Consider the following 15,786-nt stretch of genomic DNA (forward strand, 5'->3'; position numbering starts at 1 on the left):
GGTACACCTGGGGTTTGGGAATTGTTATGGCAGCCAACGGCCAGACCTAAGTAGCATTGCTTCCCTATTGGACAGGGTGTGTTTTTTTTAATTTGTGTGTGTGTGTGCGCGCGCACATGTGTTTGCCAGAACAACAGTGATTTTTCAGTGTGTCCTTCTCAGAATTGAGGCATCCTTTGGACCAGGAATGCAGGGTGGCCTGGGAAGGGAAAAGATCTCTCTACTGATTCTCTTGCCTGCAAAAAGAAACCCAGACTCCTGAGTTGGACACACAGGGTCGTACTGATCTGGCCCCAGCTGACCTTTGCAGCTCCGTTCTTGGTCCTTTCACCTTCGAGGTCTTCTGGCTGTTTCAGTGACTTCACACTCTTGTCCGTGCTGTTTTCTCCGCCTGGGAAGCCTTTCCCTAGCCTCCTCACTTGGCACGTTCTTGCTGATGCTTCATTCCTTTTTGTGTTTTCTGCTAGAAAGAGATGGAACCAACTTTGGTCTAAGTTCAGGCCAGCATGTCTGTGGCAGACATTGTGGGTAATATCTTTATTCCCGGCTTATATTTTAACTCTCAGTTTTAAGTCATGCAGATGTCCTCTTTTACTTGCTTTTGGTGTTATGCTAGGGCTGTGCTGGAAGAACTTTTTCATGTCCTTGTGGGTACATAATTGGGGACAAATATACTTACGGCTTCTCACAACTTAGTTCGAATGTTACTCCCTCACCCTGTTAACTGCTCTGTTCTCCTGCAACACTTGCGTGATATTTCTGTAAAAGCACTTAACACAGTATACTTTCTCAGTTTCCATGTCTGTCTTCCTCCAGCTAAACTATGTGCTCCTCCAGGGCGGGCACCATGTCGCCCTCATCCTTGTACCCCCCGCATCTAGCAGTGTTGGCATGTAGTAGGCACTCAAGAAATGTGTGTTGAACGAACGATGCCCGTGACAAGCAACTGGACTTTATTCTTTCCTGACCCTTGCTCCTATGACACACCTCCTGGCTGCCACTAGCACCCCTTCAGAGCAGAGCAGAGCTTCTCTAGGGAAGCCGGAAGGGAAACAGGTGAGGCTCAGAGAGGTGGAGGCAGAGGGAAGGGGAGCCGTTGGAGGAGCGTCTGGGGTTTTGGCACTGGTGTGTGGGGGCAGGAGTGGGGCTGGGCTGGAAGTGGGCATTTCCTTGGGTGGCTGGGAAGTGATCGGGGACTGAGGCTGCTTTCTTCACAGCTATGGCCAAGGACATCCTGGGGGAAGCTGGGCTGCACTTTGACGAGCTGAACAAGCTGCGAGTGTTGGACCCTGAGGTTACCCAGCAGACCATAGAGCTCAAGGAAGAATGCAAGGACTTTGTGGACAGTGAGTGTCATTTGGGGAGACATGGTGCCACTCAGCTTTGAGCTGTGCCAACTGTGCTCCGCCCCCACACCCCGTGCGGCTGTCGTCCCTCAGAACGGGCCTAGAGGCTCCCTGGAAGTTGTGTCTGGCCTTTTGAATTCCCACGTACCAGCCACCTTGTCTCCCTGCTCTCTAATGCTCGAATGTAGTCAGACACAGAGCACCGATCAAGACAAATGGTGGAATGGAGAGAGGCTATCCCATCCTTGATTTTTTTTTGTACTCAGAAACCTTGGAGCAGAACTAGGGCTTGAGGGTAGGAAAGAGTTATGTACTTACGATTTGATTTCTTGATAGTTCAACAGACTCACTGAGGTCATTTTTTAGTTATCCAGGATACCTGCCCTAGCCAGTCCTAGCAGGCAAGCAAGCCCAGTGCTGTGAATACAGAGCAGCTCTCACTAAAGCAGGGATTTCTGTGGTTGTTGCTGAAGAGCAGGGATTTCTGAGCTTTCTGGGCTCTCTTTAGTCTGTAGAGGGCTTGGCTGGTGAAAGGCAGCATGGGCTCTGTGGCCAGTCTTCTCACTGCATGCTGTCCTTCCTCCCTGGGGCCTAGTTCACTCCTCTGTAGAACGAGATCCCACCACACCCAAGGACACTGAAAGAAGCAAATGGGAGGTGAGGCCCTTAAATGCTTCGAGCTCTGTATTAGCTCTGGTCAAGGTTGGCAAGGCCCTGCCCCACTAACCACCATTAACTGACATCTAGTTCCTTATCTGGGGCTAGTCAGGAGGCTAGTCAGGAGGCTGTTCATGTCCTGAGTCAGTCCTTCCATGAACGTGGCCCTTTGTGCTTCCTGTCACTCCTGGGAAAGCAGGAGAGAGTGCACGGAGGATGGGCCCAGCAGGGTTCTCATACCTAATGTTAATAGTCACTGGCTGGCTCACTTGGGACTCACAGTCCAGTGTGCCCTCGTCCAGCTCTGGGCACCTGGCCACCCTTCTCCTGGTTTAGACTAAGGGTGGAAGACTTCAGGTCAGCAGGCACCGAATTGTTGTTTTTTTTATTTTTTTATTTATTTTTTTAATTTATTTATTTGTTAGAGAGAGAGAGCGAGCGAGCACAGGCAGACAGAGTGGCAGGCAGAGGCAGAGGGAGAAGCAGGCTCCCCGCTGAGCAAGGAGCCCAATGTGGGACTCGATCCCAGGACGCTGGGATCATGACCTGAGCCGAAGGCAGCCGCTTAACCAACTGAGCCACCCAGGCGTCCCCAGGCACCAAATTGTTTTGACACAATTTAGAAGGGGCAGTTAGCCATGCCCTCTTGCCACAAGGGAACACTGAGGGAGTGGGGACGCAGAGAAAATAAAATCTTTTTTTCTATTCTTTCCCTGAAAGAAATTGGCCAGTTTCAGAAAATAGTTGGCGGTTTAATTGAGCTTGTTGACCAGCTTGCAAAAGAAGCAGAAAATGAGAAGATGAAGGTAAGGTCAGCATGTCTTCTAAATCTTGGCCCATTCACTCTTCCTCTGCCATCTTGACTTTTTCTTGGGGAGGGGGGTGTGGGCTTTTCTTTATTTAAAACAGGATTTTAGTAACGAGCACAGTTAACCTTCTGTTGAACTCTTACATGCCAGTACATTTTGTCATTCTTTCCTTTAACCGTCACATCACCGAGATAGGTGGTTTTATGCTCATTTTATAAGTGAAGCAATGTGGGCATGCAGGGGGTCAAGGACTTGTCAAATGACCCCAGGCTAAATGGCACATCAAATGGGCTGCTGACCACCTGTGTGCCAGAGTCGGGGATGCTCGTAGACCTGCCCCGAAGCTGCTGTCTGGGTGTCGTCAGGCACTCGGGGTCATGCTGGTAGTCCTTCTCCTCATTTCTGAGGCTCTGAGGCTCAACTGTCTTGCCAGCTGGACACTGAGATAGCCCCAGTGGCCCTTCCTTGGCTGAGGACTTAATGCTGAAGACAGTTTTAAAGAAGCCATGACCTTCTTCGGTGATACTGTTTTTCTAGGCCATTGGTGCTCGGAACTTGCTCAAATCAATAGCAAAACAGAGAGAAGCCCAACAGCAGCAACTCCAAGCACTAATAGCGGAAAAGAAAATGCAGCTTGAAAGGTAAGAAGTTACGATGTAAAGCAAGTTCTTTACTTAATTGCAATTCTATTTTTCCTTCTCGAATGGTCACCTGTTATCCTTCTTCTTCATCATTGTTCTCCCAGGGATAGTGTCTCACTTGTCATCCCAATTTGAAGATTTAAAAAATAAAATTACAGGGGCACCTGGGTGGCTCAGTAAAGCATCTGCCTTCAGCTCAGGTCATGACTCCGGGGTCCTGGGATTGAGCCCCGCAATGGGCTCCCTGCTCATCGGGGAGTCTGCTTCTCCCTCCCCCTGCTTGTGTTCCCCCTCTCGCTATGTGTCTGTCAAATAAATAAAATCTTTAAAAAAATAAAATTACATTTGCTGAAAGGAAGAAAAAAAATTTTTTTTAAGATTTTGAGAGAGAGAGAGACACGGTGAGAGAGGGAACACAAGCAGGGGGAGTGGGAGAGGAGGAAGCAGGTTCCCTGCCGAGCAGGGAGCCTGATGGGGGCCTCGATCCCAGGACCCTGGGATCATGACCTAAGCTGAAGGCAGATGCTTTACTGAGCCACCCAGGTGCTCCAAGAAAATTTCTTAATACAAAACCACCTCTAATATTGAGAGCTTGAAAGCCCAGGTAGCAAGTGTCCAGAGTTGGCCGGTTCTAAAGGAAAACACCCTAGGCTGGGCTTTGCCTCTTTGTTCTTTTTTTTAAAGATTTATTTATTTGACAGAGAGAGAGAGATCACAAGCAGGCAGAGAGAGAGGGGAAAGCAGGCTCTCTGCTGAGAAGAGCCCGACTCAGGGCTGGATCCCAGGACCCTGAGATCATGACCTGAGCCAAAGGCAGAGGCTTAACCCACTGAGCCACCCAGGCACCCCACTCTTTGTTCTTTCTTATCCTAACTTCTACATTGTGTACTCACACCATTTCTTGGCATCCTTTAAATCATTTATATTCTTCTCTAGAAGAATTAAATGCATGGTTTATTTCATCCATTTTTAGGGCTTCTAACAATTTTGTTTTTCAGGTATCGGGTTGAATATGAAGCTCTGTGTAAAGTAGAAGCAGAACAAAATGAATTTATTGACCAATTTATTTTTCAGAAATGAACTGAAAATTTTATAGGAGGGCAAAAAACAAAACCAAACCCCAAAAAAACCTCTGTACTGTTCCAGTGACTTGACTAATGGCCCACGTATGTCCTGAGAGATGGTGTGTAAGGAACGCAGCATCTCTGAAGGCAGTAAACAAATCAGGGAGCTTGTCACAGATGTCCGTGCGCAGCTGCTGGCGAACACCCATGGCCACGGTGGTCCAGGCTCTCACCTCTTGGCATTCTTAACCTGACCTGAGCAGTCTGTAAACTCGGTTTTTGTTTTTTTTTTTTGTAATTTCACAAAGCTTTGGAAAGGAAGAGCAATAAATTATTGTTTTCAAATTCTTTGATCTCCCTCTTTTCCTGGTGCCCCTGAAGTGTACATTTAACACCTTGAGAGAACCCTGGACTCTTGCACCCCTCCCTCGGCCATGAAACAAATCAGGCAGTAGTCAGCAGGTGTCTTTATTTGGACCAGACACATGAGTCAGATGATACTCCCAACAAGCAGACCAGCATGGCCTGTGAGCAAAACAGACAAAAAGAGGGAACCAGACAGGACCAGTTCTCATTTCCCATGTGTGTTCACAGGTATGTGTGTGTGTTTTGAGTTGACCTTGAGTATGATTTAGAGAAAGCAAGGAACCCAATGAAGCAAGCCAGCATTTACACAATGGACATGTCATGCCTTGCTGCCCCTTTACTCAGAGAACAAGCCAGGAAGGATGACGAAACTCTCAGGAAATGTGCAGTTATCCAACAGGAAGCACACTCCACATCAGGTGTGAGGCACCAGACCTCAGAGGGAAGGGACTTAATTTCACGTAGTCTGTAAAAACATAGAAGATTAAGGTTTGGAAAGAAGGAATCAGGAGATTTAAAAAAAAAGTTTTCTGGGATGATCTGTTTAATACAGAAACAAAACACCTTCAAGCTTAATCCATTTCTGAAAGTCAGGCCAGAGCTGACCCTTGAGTAAAACCGAGTTTAGGCCTCTTGCAGAAACTTTCCCCCAACCAAGGGTGGAGGGGAGAAAAAAAAAAAAAAGCCATGATAGTTTTTAATGCATATTAAGAAGGCATAATTTCAAACTTAAAAATGACCCCAGAAATCCCACTCTTCATTTTGCTGATAAAGGATATGCTGCAAAGAATCAGGAGTCAAGGGTTTAATCACATGTGCACTGTGGGTCAGGGGACTCATGAACATGCCAAGCAGACCACATTTCTTGGAAGTTTATCTGGGATCTGGTCTGGTCCTGCTCACAGTGGAACTCGGGGCCACGGGGAGATATTTGGCACTGCTTCCCTATAAGTCAGCCCACACCCTTCTGTCTGTGCTCAGCTGACTGGTCTGCTGGCGCCAGTGTCCTCAGAAGGCGAGGTTCTGATGTGGCTCCTGCCAGAGTCTTGCTCTTTGTGTGTTGCTGGTGTGTTTCAAATGCTACTGGAGACATGGGTTCTGAGCAGTTTTCCTCATACCGGGTCCAACAGGAAAACTGCGCTGTGGGCTTCTCCCCCCGGGGCCAGTCATTACTGCTATCATTTTTTCTTCCTTTTCTCCTCGTACTTGTAGTAGGGGCTCCGCAACATAAAAAGCAGAAGCATAAGAGGGATGAGAAAGTAGGGGGCATAGACAGAGACGAGGGTAAGTCTTTCGTGGAAAGTCTTAGGTCCTTGTCCTTTGAAACCACTGGCTTTGGAGAAATCATCAAATAGAAACGTGGAGAGGATTGGAATCAGCGTTGTCATGGTGTGAACTGAATAGATGATTGCAGGGGTGCGGATCCACCTGCGGCCTCCTGAAGTGGGGAGTGGGGGAAAGAAGCATTAGGTCTGCTTGTGACCCTAGGGGGGACCCCCCCGTTTTTCTCCATGCCTGCTTGCTCCCTCCAGCTGAATCCTCCCCTCCCAGTGCAAACGAATTGAGGACTGGGGGTGCTCTGATGCCGCCTAGTGCCCGGAGCTGGGGCTCTAGCACAGGGACCGCCAGAGAACCAAGGGCAGGGGTTGGAGTTGGATTCAGAACAACTCTGGCAGTAAAATGGCCATTAACAGTTGACAGGAGGCTGGGGGCGGGGCCTGCCAACAGCATCTGTTAAGGAATTACATATAGGTGAGAAGACCAACAGCTTCTGCCAAGACACAGAGTTGGGGGGCTCCAGTGGGAAAAAGGGTATATGAGCTTAGTTACTATGTACGTGAATTCGGCCCCTGTCTTTATAAAAGTGTTAGTCCCAGGGGAACACTAAGAATAAAGGAAGATCCGGGATGATGCTACTGCGTAAAAGCCAGTGGGGTGCTATCCAAGTCAGAAACATAAAAGCCAATGATGAAAGGAAAATTCTGCAGGGGTAAAAACAAACGAACAACCCCCCAAAACAATAAAAAGGAACGATTTCAATCTGCAAGAAGCCCCTGGTGCAGGAGAGTTTCCCAGCTAAGCACAGGCACAGGCCTGCACCCCAAGTAATGTCCTTTTATGCGACCTCTCCTGCCATCCCCACCCCACCTGAGGTCACCCTCACAGGGACTGCTCCCCTTCTCCAAGACACTTCCCCAAAAGATTTCTGGGACCTCATTTCAAAATCAAAAGTGGGATTTCCCCACTAGTTACTGACCTCTCAAGAAGGCGTACGCTGCTATGGGAAAGAAAGGCAGCTGGAACACAAGTTCGCAAAACAGGAAGGACTTAAACCACGCTGGGGGTGCCTGAAGCAGAGGGTCTTTGAACTCCTTCGTGTACCACTTCAGCAGGTTTGTCAGCTGAGGAAAGAGAAAGGTCACCGTGAGTACAGCCACCTGGCGGGATAGGCCGCAGCTCTGTCCCACTGCAGCCCAGGTTGTCACTTCCAAACAGCTCACTAGCTCCTCCGAGAAGCTTCTCTCAGTTCTTCCACGCCCTCTGGGCTACCCAGCATCTGTTCACGACTCCGTGACAACACACAGCCCGCTGTGTTGCCCACTGTCATGAGCAACGGCAGCCGGCACACAGTAGGTGGAATGAGCACACAAAGGCTGTCAACAGTCTCCTTCTTGGTCAAGGACAGCTGTGGAAAGCATCCTACCATCCAGCCTGGAACAGGAGCGGCCGCACACCCGGCTCCGGGACCCAGACCACCTCAAACACAGAAATGAACCGAGTTTGCCTTTTGGGGGTGGGTTGGGGGGGTGGCGGGGATGGAAGAAGGGAGATCAATTTAACCTCTATGAAGATGCAATTTTAGACAATTTAATCCCTAAATATCAAGCTCCTCATCATTCTTAACTACTCTAGTTCTGAAGAGTGTTCTTTTAGGAAACCAGGAGGGTATTTGTAGAACACACTGCCCAAATCACAAGCTACAGAGCTTCTAGGCTGTGTCACCGCCTGACGGTTAGCAGTCTGGGTTCCAGATTGTCGCCCACCCCGCTAACCATACTGTTAAATCAGAAACTGTGCATCCGTGAAGACACGGCTGCCAGCAGAGGAAGGAAGCAGGAAGGTTTGAGGTTGCCCCTTTTGTGCCCTTTGTAAGGGCCCGAAGCCCAGGGCTCCCCACAGCACACAGACTACTGAAGGTCTGTCGCATTTTACACCCTGTCTTGACACACCAGCCTCCAAAACCAAAAACATTTCTTGATCTCATGATAAATCAAGGCAACTTCCAGTGTCAGAATTCAGCCTGTAATGGAAAATCCAAAGATGTTTTTCCTGTTAATTTTTAATCAAAAGATAAAGGCTCACTATTGTGAAATAAAGGCCTCACTGCTGAAAGTAGCCTTTAAGCAAATATCCAGAAACAAACATTTTGTTAGCCTGATCTTACTTTCAGAAAGGCTGTGGCTCAACGACCAGTTTATCTACCAAGTGATACCGAATTCGTACTTGATTTGAAATCAAAATCTACAGCAATACCCTTGGCTTCCTTCTAGGCACTTCTCAGGGTGGTAATGGGGTAGAAAATACTCATAAAGTTTAAGTCCCTGCACCTCTCCTGGGCTCTGTTTCCTCATCAGTAGAACAAGCAACTTGGACCAAATATTTAAGGTCCTTTTTTGCTTTCTAGATTTTCTTTTCTTTTTTTTTTTTTTTAAGATTTTATTTATTTATTTGACAGCAAGACAGGGAACACAAGCAGCGGGAGTGGGAGAGAGAGAAGCAGGCTTTCTGCTGTGCTTGGAGGCGGGGCTTGATCCCGGGACCCTGGGATCATGACCTGAGCCGAAGGCAGATGCAGGCGCCCTGCTTTCTAGATTTTCTTAAAAAAAAAATATTTGAGGGAATGACCTGCTCTGAAGATTTACCGTAAGATTTACAAGGCATTCTCTGATTTGTTTGAATTTCATTTTCTATTCAATTTGTATACAACCTCTCAGATCAACCTATTTCCTAAATCCAGACTGTTCTATACAGCCTGGTGATTTCTAAGGGCTGCAAGATGAGATTAGCAAAACTTAAAATAATCTAATCAGCCAGCTCTGGAAGTAAATCAATTAGGACCCAAGCACCTGCCCACAGTCACATAATAGCCACATGATGCCAGACCAAGGCCTGGACAAGGGCAGATGGAAGGCAACTCATAGGTCCTTGGCCGAGTGAAGAGCATGGGACATGGGGGCCCAATTCCTGGCTCTGGGCAAAGCGCTTAATCTCACGGAATTTGTTTCCCAATTATAGTACTTAGTACTGGTAAGATGAAAGGACTTAATGTACATGGTCCTTAGAACAATGGCAAGCACACAGTAAATGTTACCATTACGTAATTAAATGTAATTACCCCATATTCAGAGAAATTCAAGTTTAATCCTATTAAAATCTCAGCATGCAACTGTTGTTAGTAAGAATTATTCCTATTAGCTAAGACCCAAACAAAGGTTTATACTTGACTCACATTTGACTCAACTTACCACTCTTACCCATTAAACTTTTCACCGGCCTTTGCACAAGGATTTCTAAACCATGAGTTGCAAAGGTACTTCTCTACCTTAGAATGAGGGCATGAGGGTGCCTGGGTGGCTCAGTTGTTAAGCGTCCTACTCTTGATTTCCGCTCGGGTCAGGATCTCAGGGTCATGAGATCAAGCCCCATTCTGGGCTCCTTGCTGGGTGTGGAGCCTGCTTAAGATTCTCTCCCTCTGCCTTTGCCCCTCCTCAATCATGCTCTCTCTCTCTCTCTCTTAAAAAGAAGAACAAGAGCACAGACTGATTTCACACATAGACGCTCACCTTTTTAAAATTTTTTTTGAAGATTTTATTTATTTGACAGAGAGGGAGAACACAGCGGGAGAGGGAGAAGCAGGCTTCTCATTGAGGGGCTCGATCCCAGGACCCTGGATCATGACCGGAGCTGAAGGCTGAAGCCTAACCGACTGAGCCACCCAGGTGCTCCCTGTCTTTCCTATTTTAGCAGAAGCAATGCTCCCCAGCTGCAAATGATACTACAAAATGCTTCCCCATCTTCTCCAAGTTCTAAGTCAAACGAAATCCTTACTGTTTCATAGTAAGAGTTTGTCCAATTGTTGATCTGTTCAAACCAAGGAAGGTATTTAATTGGCAAATTTTAGCCCAACCATTATGGGAGCTCTGCAAACTTTCTAGTTCTAGGGGAAAATTCCTTCGATGTAGGGAAGAAAAACACGACAGATGTTAAGATTTGGCATTTTTTCAAAGAGAACCTGAGAATAACTCAAGGATTTTATTATTTCCCCATAAAGAACCAACAAAACCTTCAAACTCTACTCCAAAGCAACAAGAGTGAAAAGAGACACAGCCTTTTCAAAATAGGATGCCCCTGTGTTGCTAACACCTTCAAATGGCATCAGACAGACAGAGAGACACACACACACAATTTGGCCAGATCCTGCTTGCGATGGTCCATGACCTTTTCCAGTAAGTCAATATTATAAAGGTGAGAAAACTTTACCAAATCAAATATATAAGCTTAATTGGGGTCTTTATGACACTCCATGCATTTTTATTGTATTCAGTGAGTGGGGAGCAAGGACGGGGGGGAACGGCACATTCAGAAAAGATAAAGAAAGTCCCAGCTGTTAAGTCAGGAATACCTGGCGGAACAGAAGTGCCTAGTCCTAAAGGGATTCACATCAAAGACTGAGCAGGCAGCCTGCCCGAGCTTTGCTGGCCACACAGGCTCTGCAAACCACACACGAGGTTCTCCTTTCTTCCAGGCAACTAACAGCTGGTTCACAGCTGTGGCGGCCTTCTGAGAGTGCAACTGTGCGGCAGGCAGAATGACAGCCCCCAAAGATATCCCCGTCCTAATCCCCTGGAATCTCTGCACCTAACCTTTTGCGGCAAGAAACTCTGTAGATGTGACTAAGTTAAGGGTCCTGAGATGGGGAGGCTAGCTATGTGGGCCAGCTGGTTGTCTCTGAATGTAATCGTAAGCTTCCTTATAAATGCAGGGCAGAGGGAGCCCGAATTATAGAAAAGGCAGCAAAGCGATGACAGAAGCAGAGATTGAAGTAGTATGTCCACAAGCCAGGGAACACTGGCAGCCACCACAACCTGGAAGAGGCAAGGCACAGATTCTCCGGTAGGACCTGCAAAGGAACTAGCCCAACAAGATGCGTTTTGAACTCCTGAACTCCAAAACAGTGAGCCAGTAAGTTGTTTCAAAGCCCAGTGTTTCTGGTATTTTGTTACAGCGGCAACAGGAAACTCACACCCCCCGTATGGCTAGCTTACAAGCTCACCCAGCCTGGACTTGCCCAAGATACCGAGGCAGCTCTTGAAAGAACCAGGTCCTCAGACTGCAGTTCAATGTTCTTGCCAAACAATTCCTATAGTTTTCTCAAGAAAAGGTAGGTCAGAAGTCTTCCCTGTTACACTTGGGATCTAGAAGCAAACAAAAGGACTATGGAGTGGGGTACACTGTTGAGCAGTGGCCTTTCTGGGAAGGTCAGATGCCTAGAAAAGTTAATGGAAGCTATAGACTCTCCTCCCAGAAAAATACAAGGCACAATTTGCATACTCCATAAGGGGTTTCTGGACTTATAGTTAAGAACCCCTGCTCTACAGAGAAAAAACATCTAAAGACATAGAGAGGCAAAATCTAATGCTTAGGTAGATGAGTCAGTCTTGCTCACAGTTCTGCAGACAATCTGGAGAAGCACAGAACTGAGGACACGAATTTCATGGAAGGTTTACAGGGTCCAGACATAAAAAAGGCCAGAGAAAATAAACGGTTGCCCTGAAGGAATGACAAGTATCAGAGCAATGTTTGGGGTAAAGAATACTCAACAACCAGAGAATGGGGCTTTTCGCCTTGATTTCTACTCAGGTGATCGTTCTTACTGGAACCTAATGACAAGGGCTGATTTGAAAAGGTGTCCTTAATTTACTTAGGAGCTTTTGAAGTTGTGGATCCTGATCCTGAAGGAATGATCTGTGCATGCCCTTTCTACGGGTCTAATTCTACTTGGACTATCTCTTTGGGATTAGACGGTATTTTAGAGCTCTTTCAAAGAACACACAGATCCAGCACGTGATTGAGACACTGGTTTCACCCAGGCTACTTCCCTCAAATACCACTGACCAGAGGTGGGGTTGCGGGCCTTACAGACCCAGGGAAGAAAAGAAGTGTCTTCAAAAGGATCAAAATGTCTGCACAAAGCAGCTTGGGGTAAGGGTCTGGGGCAAGGAAAACCCCAAGCAAGACGTCGAGTTGACCGATAAGAAGGGGCAGGGGCAGTGGAAGGACCTAAGAGGGCGGGAGGGAAAGGGGGGGCAGAACCCGGGGTGCGGGGGGGCTCCGGCGGAGGAGGGGAGGTCTTGGGGACGCCAGCGTACAACTATAGCGCGCGCAGGGGCCCCAACCTCGAAGACCGGCGGACAGGACTAACTGTCGCCCTCACCTCCACCGGGTAGAGTTCGCGCGGCAGCACCACCTGCAGGTCCAGAAGCAGAGTGATGGGGACGTGGGAGAGGAAGTAGAGGCCCAGTAGCCACTCCAGGCCGCGCCGGGCGCCCAGAGCCCCCATCATCCGTTGGTTACGCGGGGCAGGAGCCGAGAGCGCGCTCGCCTGTACCGCCGACGTGGGAAGTGGGCCCCCGCCCGCACAGCGTCCCAGGACTCCGCGCCCCCGCCGCCCGCTCCGCCCCCTTGAGGGCTACGCCAGCCACTCCCATTGGCTGGCTGCGAAGCCGCGGCGGGAGAGGCTCTCGCCGCAGAGCGCGCCCATTGGCTCGTCCGTGTATAGCGTGTCGAGGCGGTGCCCCGCAGACCATTTCTATTGGCCTCCGGGGGCGCCGCGTGGGACGGGGGCGGGGCCCCTCGCCCGCCGCGTGGGCGGGCTGGCGGGCGCGCGGCGTGCGGGCTGAGCTGGCGCGCTGGGGCCTGGCGCCGGCCGGACGTCTAGCGGCCGACTCCCGGGCGCGCTGTGGTCCGTTTCGCTCGGTACTCCGCTCACTGACTGCAAACCTATAATGCTGACTGAGCGGCTCCCGTGGGCCGGGCCACGGGCGCTGGTGGAGGTGAGCTCCCGGTGCAGCGGAGGTGCCGCAGACCAGGGCGGGCCGCACGGTGCGTTGTGATCCGCACGGTGGTTTGCCGTTCACGGGTCAGGGCACGCCGGCAAGATCCCTGTCCTGCCGGAATCGAGGGGGCCCCGGGGCCTTTCGAAACGTTGCCTAGGAGGCAGCCAGCCTCAACTAAGCAAGAAGCACAGGGTTATAGTAAGAGGATAGACAGGTCTTGGTGACTGGCTGTGAAGAACGAGGGAAGATTTATTCACTCAGCAAATATTTATCTTTAACTCTGTGCTGGGCCCAGCCATTCACTGAGGAGTAGACAGGAGAAGGAGTTGAAGAGAAAGTAATCTGTTTATGGCTGTGTTGCCCATGAACATCTGCAGCCTCTGAGTGAAGAAGTGTAGGAGGCAGTTGGATAAACGTGTCTGGAGATGTCGATCTGTGTGGTAGAGCGGTCGATGGGAGTCGAGGTGTTGAGAGCAGAGGGCCCCTAAGAGGTCTTGGAGGAGCCCCAGCCTCAGGAGTGGTGTGAGAAGGGGGCTGAGACAGGTGCACACAGGAGTGTGATGTCACAGAAACGGGCGTGTGGGGGGGGTGCGGTGGGGGAGGTTAGTTGTGTCAGAACAACACTGAATGTCCCCCTCAGTGGCCCTGTGAGAGCACTTGTGTGGTGGAAGTGGCGGCCCAGCTGACAACAGGGCAGGGAGTGTAGACCTCTGGTTAGGAGGAGAGGAGAGAGATGGGGCAGTAGCTTGAGGGAGATGTGTCCAGAGACGGCTTACTTACTTATTTCTCAGAGGAAGAGACTAGAACACTTGGACTTGTTTCGATGCTGTTTGAAGTTTCTGGGTGATGGGGAGAGGTTGTCCATATAGGAGGAATGGAGCAGGAAATGTGGCTCAAGGCCTCCAAGGAGCTGGAGAGAATGGAAGGATTAAGGTTAGGTGAGAGGAGTTCTGTGCCCCAGGGTGGGCCCCTGGGGATTGGGACAGAGACACTGGTGGCAGTGTAGAGGGCCCCGCTGAGGTGGGTGGCCATTGATCCGGAGGCCTGATCTAGGTTTTGTGCTTTTCTCCACTGTGGGGTCTGCTCAGCAAAAAAGGCTGTTGACTTATCCAGGGTTGGGGTTCAGAAAGACAGTGGTGATTTTGGCACATTGGGTGAGAGGGCAGTTGAAGAGACAGAGTGTGTGCTTCAGGCTGGATAGGGAAGAGGCCTCGGGGAGCCAGGGGGGCTGGCTGCCTGGGAAAGCATGGAAAAAGGAATGGACGTGAGGCCGAGGACACAGTATTGGTGTGGTGAGAGTCACTGGATGAGTGGGGTGGAAGGCGGGGAGGTTAGGGCAAGGGGGCGCAATGTCACAAGGTCAGAATTCCTGTTGTCAAGAGATTCTGTGTAGGGGAAGGTATGGCTGAAATGGAGAGGAGGAGGAGGTGTTTGGAGATGGGGTCAAGGGACAGAGAGCCAGGGTGTGGGATTGATGGATGGTGAAGACCTCCTTCGATGGTGGTAGCAGCTGGGTGGAGAGAAGGCTGTGAGCTTGTTGCCAAGGTAAAGTAAGGGGGAGTAACCAGGACAGGGTGGGCATGGGCTGGGGCATGGCTTAAACCTCAGAGATTGGAGGGGAAATGGTGTGCTGTGGAGTGGGGGAGTGGGCCTCCGCTGGCAAGGGCCGTGGGGAAGCCCGAGACCTGGGAGGGCAGGGAGCCAGGTGTCTGTTCCTGCAGCAGGTAAAGGCTGAGGGTGGGGAGGGCTTTGGGCTCTGGAGAGGAGGGGGCAGTTCACTAGGGAGGACAGCAGGACAGAGCCAGGTGGAAGGAGAGCACAGCAGGGGAAGGAGGTGAAGCTTCCTTCAGGTGTGGTGTGCAAGGGATCAAGGGCACTGGTGGCCGAACAAGGCCAGAACACAGAGTTCTGGCGGCCCAGGGCTGTCGGGTGCAGGTGGGCGGCACACAGCCTACTCCTGTCGGTCCTGGCAGCAGGGTGCCCTGGTTATCCCCCCCAGCAGTGGTTTTCAGGACAAGGCAGCCCCTCCTGAGTGTTGATTAGAACTGCTTGCTGGGGGGCGGGGGAGGGCATGTGGGGAACTGAAGCTGGGATTTGCCTGGGGAATGTGTAAGTGGACAGCTGCTAATGTGACAGTTCTTCAGCAAACCTCGCACCCGGCCGAGTTTGTTATCTGTAGATAAAGACTTTCAAGGCCAAGCACTTTCCCTGCAAGGCTTTAATATCCCCCCAAAATCTCTCTGCAGCTGTTGCCTTATGTTTGAAATTCCTTTGGTGGGGAAACTGCACAGTTGAGGTCAGATAAGTGGTAGAAGGCAAATGGCCCTGGGGAGGAGGGAGGTGGGAGGACGGGGCGGGGGGCTCAATCACAAAGCCCCGCCCCCCCAAGCAAGGGCTAAGTGAAAGACTGACTTTAAAAAAGTGGGGGTGTTAGGTCCGTTATTAAACGAAACGAGACTGAGACAAAGTGAAAGTTATTTAAAGCTTTATTTTATGATAAGTATTAGAAGTTAGATTGATTGGTCAGGGGAACGAGACTGAGACAAGGTGAAAGTTATGCAAAGCTCTATTCTATGCTAAGCATTAGAAGTCAGACTGACCGGCCCTGGCCGCCTCCGAAGAGAGCAACCCCTCCCCATCTTACAGACTACCTTTTATAGAGCAAAAGTCTGGCCACACATAGGTGGCCAATGAGATTGTAGTCATGTTAGGTCACACATAGGTGGCCAATTGAATTACAATTTACCCTATAGTAGCTGTTTGAACTAACCTATTACTCTGGTCAG

General features: G+C 49.8%; 2 protein-coding genes across 2 annotated transcripts; one reads left to right on the forward strand and one right to left on the reverse strand.

The window, feature by feature from the left end:
* Positions 1-840: 840 nt before the first annotated feature.
* On the forward strand, positions 841-4,571 carry IFT20 (intraflagellar transport 20). The gene is given in 6 exon segments (XM_080826411.1): positions 841-1,018; positions 1,021-1,056; positions 1,218-1,346; positions 2,724-2,809; positions 3,350-3,453; positions 4,452-4,571. Coding segments are annotated over 6 exon segments (477 nt in total). The 5' UTR covers positions 841-978; the 3' UTR covers positions 4,534-4,571.
* TMEM97 (transmembrane protein 97) lies at positions 4,500-12,605 on the reverse strand. The gene is made up of 3 exons (XM_080826410.1): positions 12,379-12,605; positions 7,141-7,285; positions 4,500-6,321 (listed from the first exon to the last, which is right to left on the reverse strand). The coding sequence occupies exons 1-3, from the start codon at positions 12,505-12,507 to the stop codon at positions 6,062-6,064; spliced, it is 534 nt and encodes a 177-aa protein (XP_080682536.1). The 5' UTR covers positions 12,508-12,605; the 3' UTR covers positions 4,500-6,061.
* Positions 12,606-15,786: the final 3,181 nt, after the last annotated feature.

Source organism: Martes martes, assembly GCF_963455335.1.
Source record: "Martes martes genome assembly, chromosome: 16".
NCBI lineage: Eukaryota > Metazoa > Chordata > Mammalia > Carnivora > Mustelidae > Martes > Martes martes.

Bases quoted from the DNA above. Each gene is read 5' to 3' on its own strand.
- TMEM97 (XM_080826410.1), bottom strand. From the start codon at position 12,507: ATGATGGGGGCTCTGGGCGCCCGGCGCGGCCTGGAGTGGCTACTGGGC. The intron at 7,286-12,378 runs GTGAGGGCGACA...CTCTTTCCTCAG, and splicing joins GCGAACTCTACCCGGTGGAG to CTGACAAACCTGCTGAAGTG. The intron at 6,322-7,140 runs GTCAGTAACTAG...TCCCCACTTCAG, and splicing joins AGCGTACGCCTTCTTGAGAG to GAGGCCGCAGGTGGATCCGC.